This window comes from Pseudoliparis swirei, chromosome 10 (genome assembly GCF_029220125.1).
Source record: "Pseudoliparis swirei isolate HS2019 ecotype Mariana Trench chromosome 10, NWPU_hadal_v1, whole genome shotgun sequence".
Taxonomy (NCBI): Eukaryota; Metazoa; Chordata; class Actinopteri; order Perciformes; family Liparidae; genus Pseudoliparis; species Pseudoliparis swirei.
Genome location: NC_079397.1, coordinates 4829321 through 4848861, shown reverse-complemented (window position 1 = coordinate 4848861; position 19541 = coordinate 4829321). Strand labels below are relative to the sequence as shown.

Sequence of the window (19541 nt, the reverse complement as noted above, 5' to 3'; positions counted from 1 at the left end):
GTCCCCGGATAATAACCAATCATCCAACCAAATTTCATGTGATTCAAGAACATTTTGACCTGTTCATGACCTTTGACCTTGACCTTTGACCCGATCGATCCCAAAATCTAATCAACTGGTCCCCGGATAATAAACAATCATCCCACCAAATTTCATGCGATTCGGTTCAATACTTTTTGAGTTCTGCGAAAGATTTTGACCTGTTCATGACCTTTGACCCGATCGATCCCAAAATCTAATCAACTGGTCCCCGGATAATAAACAATCATCCCACCAAATTTCATGCGATTCGGTTCAATACTTTCTGAGTTCTGCGAAAGATTTTGACCTGTTCATGACCTTTGACCCACGAAAGATTTTGACCTGTTCATGACCTTTGACCCGATCGATCCCAAAATCTAATCAACTGGTCCCGGATAATAAACAATCATCCCACCAAATTTCATGCGATTCGGTTCAATACTTTTGAGTTTTGCGAATAACACGCATACAAATAAATAAATAAATAAATACACGGCGATCAAAACATAACCTTCCGGCATTTTCAATGCGAAGGTAATAAACAGGTGCAAAGGGAATATCATGATTTGCAGAGCACAAAACCCGAGAGATCGTTCGCTCAGAAGAAAATGCAAATAAATATTGTCGAGGTCCTCCACTTAATGTCTGCCTCTTTGTCTTTCTGTATTTAATGACTGATTAGTTTACATTCCTCGGAGGACACGTTGTGAGTGTTTGTGTCTCTGCGGTTTGTTGTTGATCTGTTTTTGTCCACGACCCCCTGTTGCTTCTCCTCCATCTCTTCATCAGCCCACTCCGCCTCCCATCTCTCCTCCGGGGGGCTGCCCGTCACTTCCTAATTGGCTAATTGCGAGATTAGGGTGGTGACAACGGGCTGTGCGAAAGGGCCGGACCCCGCCTCGCACACAATACGAGGTTGAACAAAGGGCGCTGGTGGACATCGCTGGGGGCTAGAGGCCCGTCTGTAACCTCTGACCCCAGTTTACCCATCATGCATTCTGTCTTTAAAGCTGTGCGACGCACAAATGGAGACGCTCAATGCACCTGGCGGCAGCGGACGGTTGCCTGGCAACAACAGCAGCTGTATTACAACGGAGGTGCGACATTTGCGGGGTGAAGTAAAATAATTTTTTTTTAAACTTCAATACTCTGAAGGCGGCGGAGAGAAGGGAGAAAGAAAGGGAAACCAGAAGGAAGACATTAATTGAGGGATGCCAACCAGCTGCTTCACGTTGACGTCCACCCAAAGCGACGGCCATAACAGGAAAGTAGGCGTGGCGCTCGGCGGGTATTTCATTCCCGGGCGACTGTCGCCGCGACCGGCTGCCGGCGCCGCTTGTTGCTGGTGTGCAGAGGTAGAGCAGCTCGCTGGGCGAGAGAGGAGAGAGAGGAGGCTCAGAGAGGCTCAGAGGCTCAGAGGCTCAGAGGCTCAGAGGCTCAGAGGCGTGTCCGGGAGCTGCAGCCGGAGTTCAACTCTGCAGACAGAATGAGACTCAACGCTGAGGGAGAGAAGATGTCACCGGACAACCTGTCCTGGTCCTCCCTCAGACCGTCTCTCTCTTCTCTCTCTTCTCTCTCTTCACTCTCTTCTCTCTTCTCTCTCTACTCTCTCTTCACTCTCTTCTCTCTCTCTCTCTTCACTCTCTTCACTCTCTTCTCTCTCTTCACTCTCTTCACTCCCTTCTCTCTCTTCTCTCTCTTCTCTCTCTTCACTCCCTTCTCTCTCTTCTCTCTCATCACTCTCTCTCTCTTCTCTCTTCTCTCTCTTCACTGTCTTCATTCTCTTCTCTCTTCTCTCCCTTCTCTCTCTCTCTCTTCACTCTCTTCTCTCTCTTCTCTCTTCTCTCTCTTCTCTCTCTTCACTCTCTTCACTCTCTTCATTCTCTTCTCTCTCATCACTCTTCTCTCTCTTCACTCTCTTCACTCTCTTCTCTCTCTTCACTCTCTTCACTCTCATCACTCTCCTCTCTCTTCACTCTCTAATTGGCCTGGCCGGCTGATTGGCTCGCAGATCAAAATGAGTGCACCTTTCATATTAGTCATGCATTATGTCACTTATGTTCTCTCTCTCTCTCTCTCTCTCTCTCTCTCTGGCCTTCTGTCTATCGTTAGTAAGAAGGACATTACACCACAAGTGCTACCGTTGACAATTCGTACAACCAGTGCATTAGAGACATTTAAATGTCCTCCTCTTTTATTTCAATTGCTTAGCGCCCCGCTACGTTGCCTCATGGAGATGACGGTTTAAATGCTCGTGGTATAATCCTTTCCCCGGGGTCTTCACACACACTTTGACATGAATACACAGTGGGCTGCACTCTGCCTCCCCGATGCCTGCGGATATCCTCTGGATGGGAATCCCTTTTGTTTCAAACGGAGGCCAACGTCTCCGCTTTCCACAGATTGTCTGGGTCTCTTTTCCGCCGTACTGCCTCCAGTTCTCTCGGGTTATACGTTTTTTAATGTGCGGTGTGCAAACGGGAAGCCGGAGCGCAGAGGTCGAGCATTTAATGCAGTTTTTTCCCTTCGTATTAGCAGAGGGATGGCTGGGAGCGGTGTGAAATCACTGCAGGCGCCCCGGAGGTCCGGTAGCTCAGCCGAGTGAGAGTTGGACTCGTACGAGCGGCCTACTTATTTATTAACCTCTGCCCTCTCCTTTTTTAAGTTAATAACATTATAATTGATCCTATTTGATCATATTTGAGACTCCGCCCACTCCTCCTCTCTACCTCCATCTGCCTGATGGATCGTGGAGGTCTCCATCGTGGAATATGACTACTACCAACTATTCATACACTCTGTCATATTCATTGAATGTATTTTAACTCTATATCTGTCCTTCTGGTCACATGACATCTACTGCACCTGTCCATCCTGGAGAGGGATCCTCCTCTGTTGCTCTCCTGAAGGTTTCTTCCCTTTGTTCCCCCTGAAGGGTTATTTGGGAGTTTTTCCTGATCCGATGTGCGGTTTTGGGGCAGGGATGTCTATGTGTACAGATTGTGAAGCACTCCGAGACAAATTTGTAATTTGTGAAAATGGGCTATACAAATAAACTGAATTGAATTGAATAATTGATCCTATTTGATCATAACCAGTATTTATTTTGCTTTTTATGATGTTCTTGTGATTAACATTTTCTCGGCTTGTAACATCTGGCCACAGGGACTGTAGCCTGAGCTGAGACTGACACATTCACCCCTGGGTTGATTGATGTGTACGGTCAAACTGTCCCTATCCTACCACCTTATGTACAGTGTGTTTTTAGATTTTTTTTCTTGTTATTAGTGTGTTTGTACCTCTGTTGACTCGGAGAGCCGTGCAAAACGTTCCCAATGTGTCTGGACTGTTGGTTTAGGCACCAAATGGCAAAGCGCGCCGTGTTTTATTTGGTAGCGCACCGACCGGAGTAATCACGACCTTCTTTTATTCCCTTTGTGATCTCCAGAACCAACGGCAATCCAAACTATCGCCGCGACATCCTTTTATAGCTAAAGTCATGATTAAAGGCTGCGGGCATATTTGCAATATTTTTAGTTTTAAAACCTTCGACGGGAGCCGATCAATCATCAGGATGAGAGCTTTAAAAAAAGTTTTCCAGGAACTGAAGTTGCTTTGATGACATTGAGAGCATCTCGTGTCGAAGTTTATCAAAAGGAGATACCGACTCTGATGTTAACATCTAAGGACTGTTTTATTATGTACATCATATAAATAAAGTCTTCATCTTGCCATCGGACATTTGTAGTCGGAAACACAGTCGACCAATCACAGCGCTCCGTTGCCACCACAGCCTTAATGCAGTGAATGCATGAATCATTTCATTTTTCATCCACCTTTCTTTATTTCTCGGTGTCCTTCCATCTCCTTACTATATACAGCAACCTGACCCAAAATAAAAAATCAATACTTATTTTTGTGAGCTTCCTACGCTCCTGAAGTGGCCCAAATCCAGAACCTGAGGGCGTTTGAGAAGCCAAACAGATTGACACCGTATTTGAGTCTCTTCCTTTTTCTGCAGTCCACAGTAGCATTGTGAACAGTTGTGTACCTTCCTAAAAAAATATCCAAGATCGAGGTTATTATTGAGAATCTCTGATTGGCACCGCGGGGTCGTGACCTATATACAAAGGACTGGGAGGCGTCGTGGTGGCCTCCTTTTTTAGAAAGTGTCACCCGAGAGAAGATGCTGCTCAATAGAGTTCTGCAACATCAAAGGTCCTCTTTGAAATGTGAGTTTTTCTCTGTGTGTGTGTGTGTGTGTGTGCGCTGCTCAGTCAGTGTCTCCGCCTGCGAGCGAGGCTAATCTGACGTGTACACAAGCCCCCATGCAGGTGGACACAATCAAGAAAGGTGTGACACACACACACACACACACACACACGGCCACACACATGCATACATTTTACATAACAGTTTCCGCAGTAAATGACAGCGTTCCGCGCTGCCCGTTTTCTCCCTTAAGCTCTTACGAGTGACTCACTCAGCAGGTTCCGGTTTGATGTTTTTTGGCTTTTGAAGGTCGTCGACCGTGAAATCATTTTGCAAACAGGGCGCCGCTTTATTTCCGTGTTTGACAACCAAAGAAAGTGACTTCTCAGTGTGAGTTTTCTGTAAACAAAAAAACAGGCTTCAACAGACGAGCTGATTTTAAAGCCCGTCTGTGGCTCAAGTTTCTGCGTTTACAGACCAATTAATCAGCTTATTAACCAGGCGGCTCTGGAAAGGCTTAACGGCCTCATTTGCATTCATTTTCCAATCATTAATGTTGTTGGAGGCTATCTGGAGGAAGATGAAATCCATACGTCTGAACCAGCGTCTCCTTTCTTCTCGTGAAACGCCACTTCACACGTCTACAATCACAGTTATTGTCCGATAATATCGATTCAGCTTTCCTGGAGCACCTGAGTAGAATCTATGGAGGCGTTGTGTAAATGTAGTTCAGTCGAGGTTCTCAGCCGACCTCAATCGTGGCGTTCCAGTTCTGCCGAGATGTGTATAATTTTATGTATTTTTCAGGATCTGTTTGGTGCAAACTAATGAAATAAAAAATGGAAAAAAACACAATACATACAATACATCATATACATCAAATAAATAAAATAAATAAATAAATTAAATTAAATAGATAAAATAAATAAATACAATAAATAAAAAAAATACAATACATAAAATAAATACAATAACACATTTAAAAAAACATTACCAGTCCGACATAAGTACTCATTTCTATTATCAAGTCGAATCGACCAATCATTTTTCACAACGTCTTAAATAAGAAAAACTAAATCTCTTTTTAAAAAAAAGAAGGAAAAAAAGCTTAGATTTGTTTATTTTCTTTACTCTGTTTTCACGTTCCAGGACATTACAAATGGGATCGTCATCTCTGTTTTTTCACCGGAGACCGATGTGTCACGGTGTAGTTTTGGTGTTTCCGTGGTGTCTCTCTCCGGCCCGGTGACTGCCCGGCGCCGGTGTTGTCCCAGCCCCTGTGTGATGATGCAGGAGCCATGTCAGTCACCCCCCCCCCCCCCACGCCGCCAACCAGGGGTGATCGAGTGGCCCGGTTGTTCACTTTAAAGCACACAGATGGATACTTACCTCGCCGTGCTGAGGGCCCATCGAGTGTGTTTTACGGGCTCCTCTTTTAGTGCGAACAACCCTCGCTCGGATGTGAAAGAGCCATCCGTGCACCTCGGGGGTAAGAGCGCCGGCGCGTTATCACAGCCGGGATCTGCCTCTAACAAGTCTCATTAGCATCTGGTGACAGGGAGGTATTTAGGAAGTCGTTTGTACCTCCAGTTTAACAGCGTAAATACTTTGACACTCATTGTTTTGGAGTTTTTGGAGGAGCGATGACGTGTCGAAAAAAAAAAAAAAACTCTACACGACAAAAAGGAAAGTCATTTCAGCCGTGTCAAAGTCTCAAAGTCCGCACACTGGGCTCCATGCAAATCAACTTGATTTCTCCTCTCGGGGGACACATTGCATCACTTAGCTCCTGAGACGGTATGCTGCTGTGGGGGAGGGGCGGGAATAAAGAGCCCTTAATGAATGAAGCGGGTCAGGGTCAGCGTGTTTCAGTGTTGCGATCTCTTCTCAAAACACTCGAGTCGCTCGTATTTGAAGTCTCCTCGAAGCTCTAACTCTCCCTCTCTCTCTCTCCGCTTATCTCCCGCAGGCACAACCAGGCAGCCCAAGGAGGGCGAGGTCCCGGGGGTGGATTATAATTTCGTGACCATTGAGCGGTTCATGGAATTGGAGAAAAGTGGAGCCCTGCTGGAGAGCGGAACATATGAAGGTAAGGAGGCTTTCCGTCGGGTCACGCCTGACCTCTCTCGTGATATTCCTATTTTAGTTTCTCTCTCTCTCTTCGAGTGAGTGACAGCGGTTTGAATGATGGCTGATACGACCTCGTCGCTCGCCGCTTCCACCCATCCGTCTTTTGGCTTTGTGGAGACGAGAGAGCGTCATCGGTCATGTAGGACACTAAAAAGGGACTCTTCTGAAATATCTGAATGAAGAGACGCCAACACACACACACACACACACACACACATATATGCATGCAGTACCTTCATGTGATAGAAGTTCTTTATTTTCTGATGCAATTAAAATTATTAAATATTAAAAGAATAAATGCAGCCCTCAATATTTCAGTTGATTTGTAATGAATCCAGAATGCATGACAATTGCATTACAGAAAATAAAGAACTACCCCTCCTCTCCCACCTGACCCACAGTGCAGGGAGGAGGCTCGGATGTCATTTTATTTTTAAGCCTCTCGAATAAATGCAGCCCCTCAATCTTCCTGGACAGCTCGGGGGACCCCCGCCATCACAACACATATATTCCTCCTAATAATTTAAGTTGCCAATTAGATGTGATTGTAATTGTAATGTAATTATATAGCAATATCAATATATAGGTGTATGTTATGCCACATACATTTACATTTTTTCTGAGAAATGTGGTTTTAAATCGAGAGGGGTCTGAAACTTGGATCACCTGGAGGGCATTTTTCATTCTATTCAAATACACACACTCCTAATCTGAGATCTGATTCCCCCTCCCCCCCATTCCTTGATGCTGCGTCCCTTGAGTTGAAACTCTTTGAGGAGGTTTTCTTTGCAGATTAGATTCTCAAAGAGGGGTCCATTGCACTCTGGCGGGGGTCGGCGCAACCATTTGTTTTGAATGAAAAGAATAGGCGATGCATCATTAAAAGATGTCGCCTATTGTGTCCAACACCGCCCACGTCAGCTTTGTACCCACAGGAACTCTCACGCAGCAACGAGTTCATTATTGTAAAGTTGAGCGTTGAGACCTTTTGAATTGTGTTTTTGTTTATCACATTGAAACGGGTCTCGGGGGGGGGTCCTTTCTGTCCTGTAAGGGGGTCCACGCACCCACAAGGTCTGAGGCCCCGTGAACCAGAACCATATTTTACATCCTCGTCCGGAAAAGAAGCCCCAAAAAACCTCTTGAAAACGTAAACGAGCATCAACCAGAAAGCGACAAACTATTTTTAAAAGATATTTTTATAATTGTTTTTTATGGAGGTTTTGGAATCATTCCAGGTTTTGTAAATTGAGACTTTTATTTCTCTTCTCTCCGATAGTCCAGACCCTGAAGCTTCCCAGTCCGGGCCCCTGCGTGGCTGCCGCTGCTTCGGGGTCATTTAAGTTCACGCTTGGACTTTTCGTTCCTCTCGGGGGTCAAACCTTCGGCTCCTTTGGGCTCCGGGATTTCCGATTTTTTGGGGGGTTCTGATCCCGTAATCTTTCCACAGCTCCTCTCTCTCTCCTCCACTTTCCATTGCAGCCGTCGTGTTTTCCAGAACACAAACTTGAGTTTTGAGTCTCGGGCTTTTCTCCTTGTCCCTGAATGTGTCTGCGTTCGTCTCGACCGCTCGAGGCCCGAAGACTCATCTCCTCCTCTCACGCTCTCGGATTCAAAATGTTCTCGGACACGAAGCGGCGCCTCGTCTTTGAGAAGCAAAGAGAGCATCGTTCAGACTCCGGACAACGTGATTTGACATCTCGCTCTCAGACTCGAGGCCCCGCCCCCGCCTCCGAAATGTCAAACCTTTCAGAAGGATTCAGCTCGACTGCATTACTTCACTCTGGGTTGTTTCTTCCAAAGTTGTACAAGCCTGAGAGTCGCGTATAACATCTAACCTTTTATTTTGAAGGGTCACTTCACTCGTAACACACAAATCCCTCACCTTACCGGTTTGATTTGCTCGGCTCCTGATGCAGAGCGATGCAATAAGATGTGGATGTTTAGTTTGTTCTCATTACAAAATGACATTTGGGAAAGCTTAGCATTTAAATGACTTAGCAGAATTGTTCCTCTTTTTTTTTTAGAAGGAAATTGATCATAGGAAGTGAAAATGATATATAGGAGAAGTTCTGTGGCTCTAACGATGACGGATGGAGACGGAGGATGTAGTACTCCATCTTAATTATTTCTATTTATTTTTTATTTCCCCCTGCATACGCTCATACATATACATCTGCCATCATCTATGTATTTTGTTTCTTTAAATAAAGAATAAAATAAAATAATTTTTAAAAAGCTGACAGACACACATGCATTTTTATTTATTTTGGATTTTTCTCAATACTCTGACTTTATGATGTTGTGTCCACTGTTTCGTCGTTCTCTAGGTGTTGTGTCTATGTTATGTCTTTTGTCTTATAATAAAAAATAATTTTAAAAAAGGAAATGCAAACGTGGAAGACTGGAATGGGCTGTTGAGGCCGAGCCGAGTGGGAACCCGTCGCCAGAGGCGGTCGGCTCTGACCGAAGCCCGAAACGTAAAGACGCAGCGACTCATCCGCCGTGTGCCAGATGGTCTGAGGCCCGACCCACGAACCGGAGAAACACGCGGCGCCTCGCGCGTCCTTCTATCGCTCATCGGGTCAGACACGACGTGATCCTCGAGCGCCAAGCTCGTGTGTTCACGGGTCAGTTTGCGTCAGCAGGGAGTTTGACGTGCTGTCAGGGGCCCAAGCCCCTCCTCCTCCTCCTCCTCCTCCTTCTTCTTCCCTTCAGCTGGTGCACAGGTGTCACAACCTGACAGTTCCCACTCATCTCAGCCTCACTGCCTCAGGCCACTTCTCTCTGGGGTGTTGCACAGCCTCTCTCTCTCTCTCTCTCTGTCTCTCTTATGTCTCTTTCTCGCTCTCTTTCTCTCTCTGTCTCTCTTATGTCTCTCTCTCTCTTATGTCTCTCTCTCTCTCTGTCTCTCTTATGTATATCTCTCTCTCTCTCTCTTATGTCTCTCTCTCTCTCTGTCTCTCTCTTTCTGTCTCTGTTTCTCTCTCTGTCTCTCTCTTATGTCTCTCTCTCTGTCTCTCTCTTTGTCTCTATTTCTCTCTCCCTCTCTCCCTCTCTTATCTCTCTTATGTCTCTCTCTGTCTCTCTTATGTATCTCTCTCCCTCTCTCTATCTCTTTCTGTCTCTGTTTCTCTCACTCTCTCCCTCTTATGTCTCTGTTTCTCTCTCTGTCTCTCTTATGTATCTCTCTCCCTCTCTCTCCCTCTCTTATCTCTCTATCTCTTTCTGTCTCTGTTTCTCTCACTCTCTCCCTCTTATGTCTCTGTTTCTCTCTCTGTCTCTCTTATGTATCTCTCTCTCTCCCTCTCTCTCTCTGTCTCTCTTATGTCTCTCTGTCTCTCTCTTATGTCTCTCTCTCTCTTTCTGTCTCTCTCTTTCTGTCTCTGTTTTTCTCTCTCTGTCTCTCTCTCTGTATCTCTCTGTCTCTCTCTCTGTATCTCTCTCTGCATTCAGGTTGTGTGCGTTGGATTTATCTTGTTATTGCCGATGTGTTTTCCCTTTATCGCGGTTACAAGTGCGCACGCAGACTTGTGTCAACAACCGTGTGTCCCTTTGTTCCCCTTGAGGGAAACGTCTTGTCTCGTCACACAATAGAGGAAAGGAAACAAGGCGAGAGGAGTCTGCAGCCGCGCTTAAGCTGCTTCATGAGGCGTGGACAACGATTTACCCGGTCCAACGAACAATCTAGATTGATGGGGGGAAAAAGTGAAAATATCTATTTTTGATGTGGTGGGGGGTGAACTTGTCCCTTTAGGACAATTGGCTGAAAATAAAGCGTGACCGCATTCCGCGATGAAAGAGACGTATTCTTCCTCCTCTGTTCCAGATAACTTCTACGGCACCCCGAAGCCTCCGGCCGAGCCCAGCGCTCTGCTGCTAAATGTAACGGACCAGCTGCTGCCGGGCGCCAGACCCACCTCCGAGGGCAAGAGGAAGAGGAACAAGTCGGTCAGCAACATGGAGAAGGCCGGCATCGAGCCCCCCGAGGAGGAGGAGGAGGAGGAGAGACCCGTCGTCAACGGCAACGGCGTCGCCGTCACCCCAGGTCAGGCCTTCCGCCGGACACGACCTCCGCGGGCGCAGGGGGGGTCAGAAGGTCACGCCTTCGGGTCCGGGGCCTCGTTATTAATCCGACGCGACCGGGCTCTGGTGCGGTTGCCTAGCAACACAGACGGTAACAGACTGCTTTTAAATGGTCTTGTCCTGGAAAACCGATCCGATGGCAGATTATCACTTTTAATTGGCTCCGCAAATATCTTCACGCGCAACTTAACGGCCCCCGACGCGTGACAAAATGTGAATTATTCGGTCGCTCGTAGGACCGGAAACCGTTTTTTAAGCATTCGTGCCGTTCCTCTCCCGAATCGGGGGATCGTTTATTCGGGTATCGTCAAACGAGCCCAGACGGCCCGAGGGCAGACGCGCTCGCTCCGTCGCTCTCCGATTCAACAGGAGCCCCGCGGCCTCTTTAATAAACAACGGGGGACATTTTTATTAAGTGTTTCCTCTTCACTTGTGATTCAGCCCCGTCAGTAAATCCTGAAAACAGGCGTTCAGCTTCGCACGCCACCAGGCCCGACACGGCGGGGTGTGAATAATAGAGGGGAGACCTTTCTTTGTTGAGGTATTTCCTTAAACAACAACACTGTGAATAAAGGCGCTGGCTGCATACGACGCATCAGAACTTTCTTTTTGTTATATTTATTTGTTTGAATATCACACACACACACACACTGGATGCATCCCATGATCACATGAGGCCATTATAAAAGAGGCTCTATCAGTTAGATTTCTCTGATTCCCAAACCATGCCTCGGTCCTGTGACTCCGAGCCGGTTCTGTGGCCTCGGGACTCTCGTTGAGATGCTCGATAACTCTGGGTGGAGCGGTGGGTTGAATTGGGCCGCTCGGCTCGAGGGGGGGAGGGGGGGGAGATGGACAGAGTGTGGGCCGACCAGGAGAGCTGAAGGGGGATCAATAGAGCGCAGCGGGCTCTGTGATCTAAGCAGATAGCTCGCCCCCCCCCCCCCCCCGATAGATTATCTCTCAATTCCCTCCTCTCATTCGTCCCCCTCTCCACTTCCCTCCTGCAGCGCTTGCCTGGGACACACACACACACACACACACACACACACACACACACACACACGCACTTGTCGTCTCTGTCTCTTTCTTCCATGCCCGCCGTTTCTCTCTGTGTGTGAACGCGCCGCCACGACTCCAAACTAGGGCATCACAGCCGGCTTCTCTCTCAATCTCTGTTGTCTCTTCTGCTTTTATTCGTCTCTGCGGTCTTGTTAACCTCCATCATTCCGTCTCCTGCCTCCACCTCGCTGCGCTCTCTCTCTCTCTCTCTCTCTCTCTCTCTCTCTCCCCAGAGTCACCGCCTCTCACTCACCTTTCTCTAATCATTCTTTCCTTTTCTCCGGCCGCGTGCCAACCCCGTCGGCTCTAAATCAAGTCTCCTTCCCTATGTCTCCTCCTCACCTCCCTTGTCCCCCCCTCTCCTCCCTGATAAGCTCTCGTCTGACGCATCCCCCTCTCTCTCTCTCTCTCTCTTGTCACCTCAGAGTCGAGCGAACATGAGGACAAGAGCACAGACGCTTCGGGGGACGCCGCCCCGCCGAGCGTCCCGGCCGAGGCCCCGCCCGAGGCGCCCAAAGACGACGGACAGTCCCCGAAGATGACGCTGCCCAAACCGGAGGACAACGACGAGCTCGGGCCGCTGCCGGACAGCTGGGAGATGGCGTACACGGAGAAAGGAGAGGTCTACTTCATAGAGTGAGTGTCACGGTCACATCAACACTGCGTCGCTGATGACATCTGGATACTCTGATCTCATAAGGAATAAAAACTCCACCAGATGGAAGGCAATCTTGTTAATGCGGGGTTTTTTTATGGCCTCCTGGAAGCAGCAGAACAATCTGTAAACGCAACAACAACATATTAGCATCTTGTAAAGTTGATAAGGCGAGCGTGTTCGTTGTCTATTCATAGCTACGACAAACACGGAGTCACGTTAGCGTTCGATTCGTTCCCTTCCTGCATCTGGAGGGCGACGAAACGGTGATCCCATGTTGAGGCCTCAGATCAAAGATGTTGAAATACTCTGAAACTCATTTCATTCGAGCCGTTGTGAGATATTGATTGGTGCAGCTTTAAAGTATAAATATGCACTCCTCTTTTAGCTCCGTGTTTAATCTCCATTAACTCTGGATGTATGTATGTGGCTGTCTTGCATCTAAATGGAGCTGTTTTATTGAGGTGGTGTTACTGAGGCCTTAAAACTAAAGCAGTGGGGCTAAAAGATGCTTCAATACTCCTTCAAACTAAAGGAACGTGTAGAGCTGGGTTTGCAACCCCTTCCACCTCGCCCATTGTTGGTATATACATATTGATAAGACCAGTTTTGAAGTAGAAAAACCCCAAAAAAACGTTGTCCGATGAACAAAAAAGTAAAAAGATTTAATCCGAATCTGTATAAAAGAAACCGCCATGCGATTGTTCCCGAACAACTTTGCTAATGTTCCAGCTTTTCAGAGATCTCGAGATGAGTCGGTCATTTCATTCTGCAGCAACAAAGTCAAATTGTCCACTTCTGTATATATTCCCTTGTGTACGCACACAAATACACACACACACACACACACACACGGAGGCCGTAATTAATGCTTGGTGGTTTAATGAGATTTAAAGACCCCAAGGAATAAATACTTTGCTCAGTCTGCTCTTAAGTTTAATTCATTGGCGTTGTTAGCTTTTTAACAGCCGCAGTAAAACCGCGGAGGTGAGTCTCTGTTACTTAAGAGGAATGGAGTCGCTGTGTGGGTTTTTTGCTTGGGGGGGAATGATTTTGCTCTTAGAAGTATTTGTTATAGATCACTCCAGTCATTAGGCGACATTTCTCCCGAGCATTGATTGAATCCCGGCGCACTTGAACGCATCATAAACCGCAAGAAGCTGCAGCAGCGACACCAGCCCTCGGAAACGAGGCGGTTGTGATTTCCACCCAGCCAGGCGCGTGTCTACCTCGTAATCCCCCCCCCCCCCAACCCCACCTCCGCCACTGCAGACCCCTCACCATATGCCTCCTCCCCAAAACAGACACATTTCATGCTCCCACACCCATCCGGCACATTACACAACTATTGCAGTAGACCCACTGAATTTGTAGCTTTTTTTTGAGTCTGTGATGATGTGCCAAAAGCGATAGCGGCTGCCAAAGGGATGCTTGCCTTTTGATTGGCCGCCGCGCGAGATCAATTTGTTTACCTGCAAGTGTGGCGGTCTGGAGAGAGGAACAGGGGGAGCTGGAAAAGAAAGTCTGAGTTATAAATAGTAAAGATCGGGGGTAGAAAAGAAGGTGAGTGGGAGGACTGGAAAGATGCAATGGAAGCGGATATTTATACTATAAATAGTAATGCATGGCAATAGAAGAGAGGAAGGAAGAGCGAGGAAGAGAGTGCGATGCTTTGGAGCGGACTCAAAGAAAAAGAGCAAAACCTGACCTTGAACTGCACTTTATTTTCTCTCTATGTATTTGGCTCGGGCCTTAATCTCCCACTTTTATCTGCGTTTGGGATTGGCAATATCCGTCTGTTGGTCCAGGTGGAAATATCCAGAGTTTTGCCTGGAGCGCCACCCTTAGGTCAGGTTGTTGGTGACATATCTCGACGCCGTGGTGCCACCATGATAGTCGACATTTTTTCAGTTTTTGAGTAAAATGCCTCGACAAAAACTGTCTGGATTACTGGGAATTTTGTTTCAGTCATTCAGTTTTTCTCTCAGGACGAATTGGAATAACTTTGGTGACGCCGTAACCTTCTTCATGTCATCAGGTCAACATTTACAATTCATGGTTATGGAAATATCTGAATTAAAGACTTTCTCATCCGCCTCAATTAAACTTTGTCTTGTCCTAATTAGCAAATGTTAGCATGCTAACACAGTAAACAATGATAGTTAGCATGGTAAACATTATACCTGCTAAGTGTCTCTATAATAGCCTTGTCATTGTTAGAATGCTAACACAGTAAACTAAGATAGTTAGCATGGTAAACATTACACCTGTTAAGCGTCTGTATAATAGCCTTGTGAGCATGTTAGCATGCTAACACGGTAAACGCAAGTTACGTATGTAACTATGGTTCTATGAATCCTGGATGACCGCCAGAGGCGGTGCTTAGCACTGGATATCTTCCGTCTTGCGCATAGCAGGTCGAGTATTAATAACAACAAAGTCACCCGTGACCTCGGATGACCCGCCCACCGGGTATAAGTTCCGGTGTCATCCCGAGATCAGTTCTACGGAATCTTCTCGCGAACTCACGAGATTCCGGTGACTAAGAACTCTGGCGGTCATCCAGGATTCATAGAACCATAGTTACATCGTAACTTGCGTTCTATTTCATCCTTCCTGTCCGCCAGAGGCGGCGCTTCCCACTGGATGACTTATACCAACAGAGTCACGAGGAATCCCAAGGAAACTACCTCATATGACTCAAGCAGAGGATCTGGACCACCTGCAATGCATGGAGGGTGTTCCCGTTCACTCTGTAGTCTCTGGTGAATGTCGTCAACGATGCCCCTGAGGCTGTTGCATACATATGCACCTATATTCCCTACGGGCATACCTCTTCGGGTCGCCCGTGATGTGGGAACACCGTTGGTAGAACAACACCCTGCTCTGGATGGCAGAGCACGGACGTTCACCACCTATGCACAGGCAATGGCCTCCACTATCTAGTGGAACAGGCACTGTTCTGCAGTGGCATAGCCCTTCTTAGATCCACCTAACTGACTAGTTATGGTGGTCAAGCTGTGCAGGCTGGACAGGCTGGTTGAGACCCGGCGTGCCAGCACCTTTGGGGAAGCCACTGCTTTGGCCGCAGTGTGACACCCGAGCCCTCTGAGTTCCCCTCAGACAAGGCTCATTGACCGACAGGGCGTGTAGCTTGCCTACTTGCTCTGCCGCAGTTATGGCAAGGATGAAAGGTCTTTGCCGACAGCAACCACAGCTCTGCCTCTGCCAAGGGAGGCGAGCATAGGGTGTCCAGTACCCCGGCAAGTCCCTGGAGGAGCCCTCGGGGGCTCAGGGATAGTCACTGAGGCCCTCCTTATGAAGAGGGACACCAGCTTGTGGCTGTTCCGCATCATTGTCGGCTTTAGCATGCTGCCCTGAAATGGCAGCTATGTAGCCCTCAGGATAGAGGCAGACATGCCCTTAACTAGAAGGGATGACGGGCGTGAGTACCGTAGGCACGAGGCACCGTGCTGGGTCCCTCCGTCCGCTGGTCGGGAAGCGGCTTCGGTCTGCACGTCTCGTGAGCGGATGGCACTCCGGCATTTAGAATAGTCCTCTGGACTGATTCTGTTCAGCTGCTTCTGCTCTCCTGCGGCCAAGCCCTTTGTTGGGCACGGCCGGGATCGGGATGGCAGGTCCCACCATCTAGCTGTGCTAGGGTCCCGCATGTCAGCGAGGCACCGTGGCGTCTCACAGCGAAGTCTGTGCAGCCAGGGGAACCAAGTCCTGGCTGGACGCAAGGGGGCCACCAGCAAAATTCGGTGGCCCTGTTGAAGACCCCGAGTAGTTGGCAAGATCAGCGGAAATGTGGGGAACGCCCTGGTTCCGTTCTCCTGGTCGCTACCTCGCCCGACAATTGGTCAGGTGAAGGGTTACCGGAGTAAGAAAAATCAGAAGGGCACGGGAGCTTCGTAGCAGCTCTGCCGCCCTAGGGGCCCCTGGAGGTTCAAGCCAACCCGTGGTGGAGGCGATGTCTCGCCCAACAAGTACATATTCCCTCCCAAGTATGGCAGGAACTGTTTGAGCGCTAGGTGCATGGCCTGTGGCTCCAGACCCAAGTGTCGCGAATAGACTGTCCTCTGGAAGTCCTGTACCGCCAGACTGCGCCCCACTTCGAGAGGCGGGAGTCTGCTGTGGCGACCTCCCGGTGGGGCGGACCCCTTCCCTGGGGATACCCTCTGACGGGTATGCTCTCACCCTCTACGGGGATAGAGCCGAGGGCACCACTGTGACCCCCATCTTGTGCCTGTGGCCCCTGGCGAAGGCTGTTAGGCCCTCCATGCGAAGGGCACCGCGACAGCAGCCCAAGCATTTGCCCCATAGGCAAGGAAAAAAGGGATAAAAGACCACTGCCTGCCCCCTCAGAGAGTACCTACCTGCTTGAGTGACGGGCAGGCCCACTTAGTGGCTGTATCTAGAGCTATACCAACGAAGGTTATGCTCCGAGAATGGCTCAGAAAACTCTTTATGTTCACGAAGGCCCAACCGGGCAGCGTGAGAAAGAGTGTAAGACAGCTGATGCAGCTGTCAATTTACCCGATAGGCAAGAAGAGGATAAAGACAGCCATCTGCCCCTCAGAGAGGAAGGCTGCAGAGGATGCTGTCCACCTGTCTGAGTGACGGCCAGGCCCGCTTAGTGGCTGCATCTAGAGCTACACCAATAAAGGTTATGCTCTGAGAATGGCTCAGACAGTTGTTTGTTCACGAAGGCCTAACCGGGCAGCGTGAGAGAGTGCAAGTAATGCACTGTGTGGCCCTAAATGGGTATTGCGCACATAGCCAGATCGTCCAGGATGGCAGTTTCCTCACGCCCTGGTGATTGCAGGGCGGCAGTAATGCCCTTTTGTAGAAACTCCTGGGGAAGTCCACATGGAAGAAGCCTGGGAATAATGGCTTTGGAAAGCATAACAGAGCAACCGTCTGTGAAGCATTCTAGGAGCCTGACAAAAGGCCCCCTTAAGTCGACAGACATGAGCCGATCTCCTCTGGAGACCACACGAAGGATGTCTGCTGGGCTCCGCCTGAGAAAATCAAGATGTGGCGCCCCCGAGTCTGCGGGGTGTGAACACGGTCCTGCGAAGACCAGATAACTGCTGCCTGGTCTAACCGGCTTGCACCGTGCGCTGCTGCGCCTGTAGAGCAGGTCCCCTGATTTCACTGGGACAGTAGGGAGGTTGTTCCTACATGCCTCCGACAAGGGTGCCTGCGCCGGCCAAACAGCTGGTCTGAACCCTGGAGAGCATTAGGCGCCCAGGTTCTCTCGACGTAAGCGCACATGCCTGCAGCGAAGCATCACTGAGGCTGTAGTCAAGTATGACATATGAGGGGGAGTTGCCGTGTAGTAAGCACGGTAAAATGGTCACCTGAGAACCGACTGGGCTCGAGGGCACCGGTCATCCGGCCTCGGAGTCCCCTTGGGGAAAAACCGATGGATGCGATAGTCAGCTCAATGGATGGCATGGGACGAAGGCCACATTTGGCCATATCCTGCATGGACGCCGGGGTTCGGTGATCTATCGTAAGATGGTAACCCCTCAGATAGTCTCTGGAGGGGAGACTGAAAAGGTGGCAGGGCCGGGAATGCCCCTGAGGAATGCACTAGCGTGCGTGGGGTTCCGGCTGCTGTATATCCAGCAGTTCCTGTGCCCTGCGAATGACGAACCCGATGGGGCCGTCGACTGCCCCCTACAAGGGGCTACCACTGGGATGTCCTCCCTTGGGAATGGATCAGCCGTGGGTGGATCTGATGCTTCAGTCCTCCCTGCACTAGGGTGGCGACTTATCTGAGCTAGTTCTGCGGTCAGCAGACCCACTCTATAAGCTAGCATGCCCGATTGCACTGCTAGGGGAGCCCCTGCGGCTCCTAGCCGGCGCTTGCAACTGGTCGGCTGGCCTGGAGCTGACCTGACCTGTCTGTTGGGGTCCTAGCAGGAGCTAGAGCGGCGCACTCGCTACTGCAGCGCAGGTCCTGTGGAGCAGGACAGAGACAGCCCGTCTAGTGAGGGGAGAGCGTAACGCTGCCCTCACTCGTACAGTAGCTGTAGCTGCTGGGGGTCGCAGCAGTAGCACTTTGCTACTGTGGCCCAGGTCCTGTGGAGCAGGACGGAGACAGCCCGTCTAGTGAGGGTATCAGCCACCACTGGCCGTCCTCGTCCGGTAGCTGTAGCTGCTGGGGGTCGCAACAGTAGCACTCCGCTACTGTGGCCCATGTCCTGTAGGACAGGACGGAGACAGCCCATCTAGCGAGGGTAGAGCGCGGACGCTGGTCTCGCTAGTACGGTAGCTGTAGCAGCTAGGGTCGCAGCAGTAGCACCGCTACTGTGGCCCAGGTCCTGTGGAGCAGGACGGAGACAGCCCGTCTAGCGAGGGTAGAGCGGACGCTGGTCTCGCTAGTACGGTAGCTGTAGCAGCTAGGGTCGCAGCAGTAGCACCCGCTACTGTGGCCCAGGTCCTGTCGGGCAGGACAGAGACAGTCCGTCTAGGAGGGTAGAGCGCGGACGCTGGTCTCGCTGTCACGGTAGCAGCTAGGTCGCAGCAGTAGCACCGCTACTGTGGCCCAGGTCCTGAGGAGCAGGACAGAGACAGCCCGTCTAGTGAGGGAGGCGACGCTGCCCTCACTCGTACAGTAGCTGTAGCTGCTGGGGGTCGCAGCAGTAGCACCCGCTACTGTGGCCCAGGTCCTGTGGAGCAGGACGGAGACAGCCCGTCTAGCGAGGGTAGAGCGGACGCTGGTCTCGCTAGTACGGTAGCTGTAGCAGCTAGGGTCGCAGCAGTAGCACCCGCTACTGTGGCCCAGGTCCTGAGGAGCAGGATGGAGACAGCCCGTCTAGCGAGGGTAGAGCGCGGACGCTGGCCTCGCTAGTACGGTAGCTGTAGCAGCTAGGGTCGCAGCAGTAGCACTCCGCTACTGTGGCCCAGGTCCTGTCGAGCAGCACAGAGACAGTCCGTCTAGAGCGAGGACACCTCTTCAATACCGTAGCTGTGATTACTGGTGTCCTATCAGTAAACTTAAGCGAGAGCACTCTGTTACTGTGGAAACGGGTTCCGTGAAGACAGTTTAGAAAGCGGTCTAGAGAACAGCCTCTCTCTTAGAGAGAGGAAGTGAGGACACGCTTGACTAGTACAGTAGCTGTAATTACAAGCATCCCACGAGTAGCCTGCGAAAGCACTGTGCTACGGGGGAGCAGGTCCTGTGGACACAGTCGTAGTGAAAGGGCAGGTCTCTTCGAGGACCCTCTCCACTAGTATGGCAACTGTACTTGCTGGTGCCTCCCAGTAAGCCTGAGCGAGAGCTCTGCGCTACTGTAGACGCTGATCCCGTGAACACGGGTCAGAAAACAGCATGTCTAGTGAGAGAGTGAGGACACTCTTC

General features: G+C 49.7%; 1 protein-coding gene across 9 annotated transcripts in view; it reads left to right on the top strand.

The window, feature by feature from the left end:
• The window catches only part of magi2a (membrane associated guanylate kinase, WW and PDZ domain containing 2a), a 181203-nt gene that overhangs the window by 101968 nt on the left and 59694 nt on the right, over positions 1–19541 (top strand). For all 9 annotated transcript variants that reach the window (XM_056424401.1, XM_056424400.1, XM_056424399.1 and 6 more), the window contains exons 3-5: positions 6203–6322; positions 10193–10411; positions 11937–12147. In XM_056424401.1, the coding sequence (XP_056280376.1) occupies positions 6203–6322; positions 10193–10411; positions 11937–12147 (550 nt within the window). The remainder of the gene's footprint in view (positions 1–6202; positions 6323–10192; positions 10412–11936; positions 12148–19541) is intronic.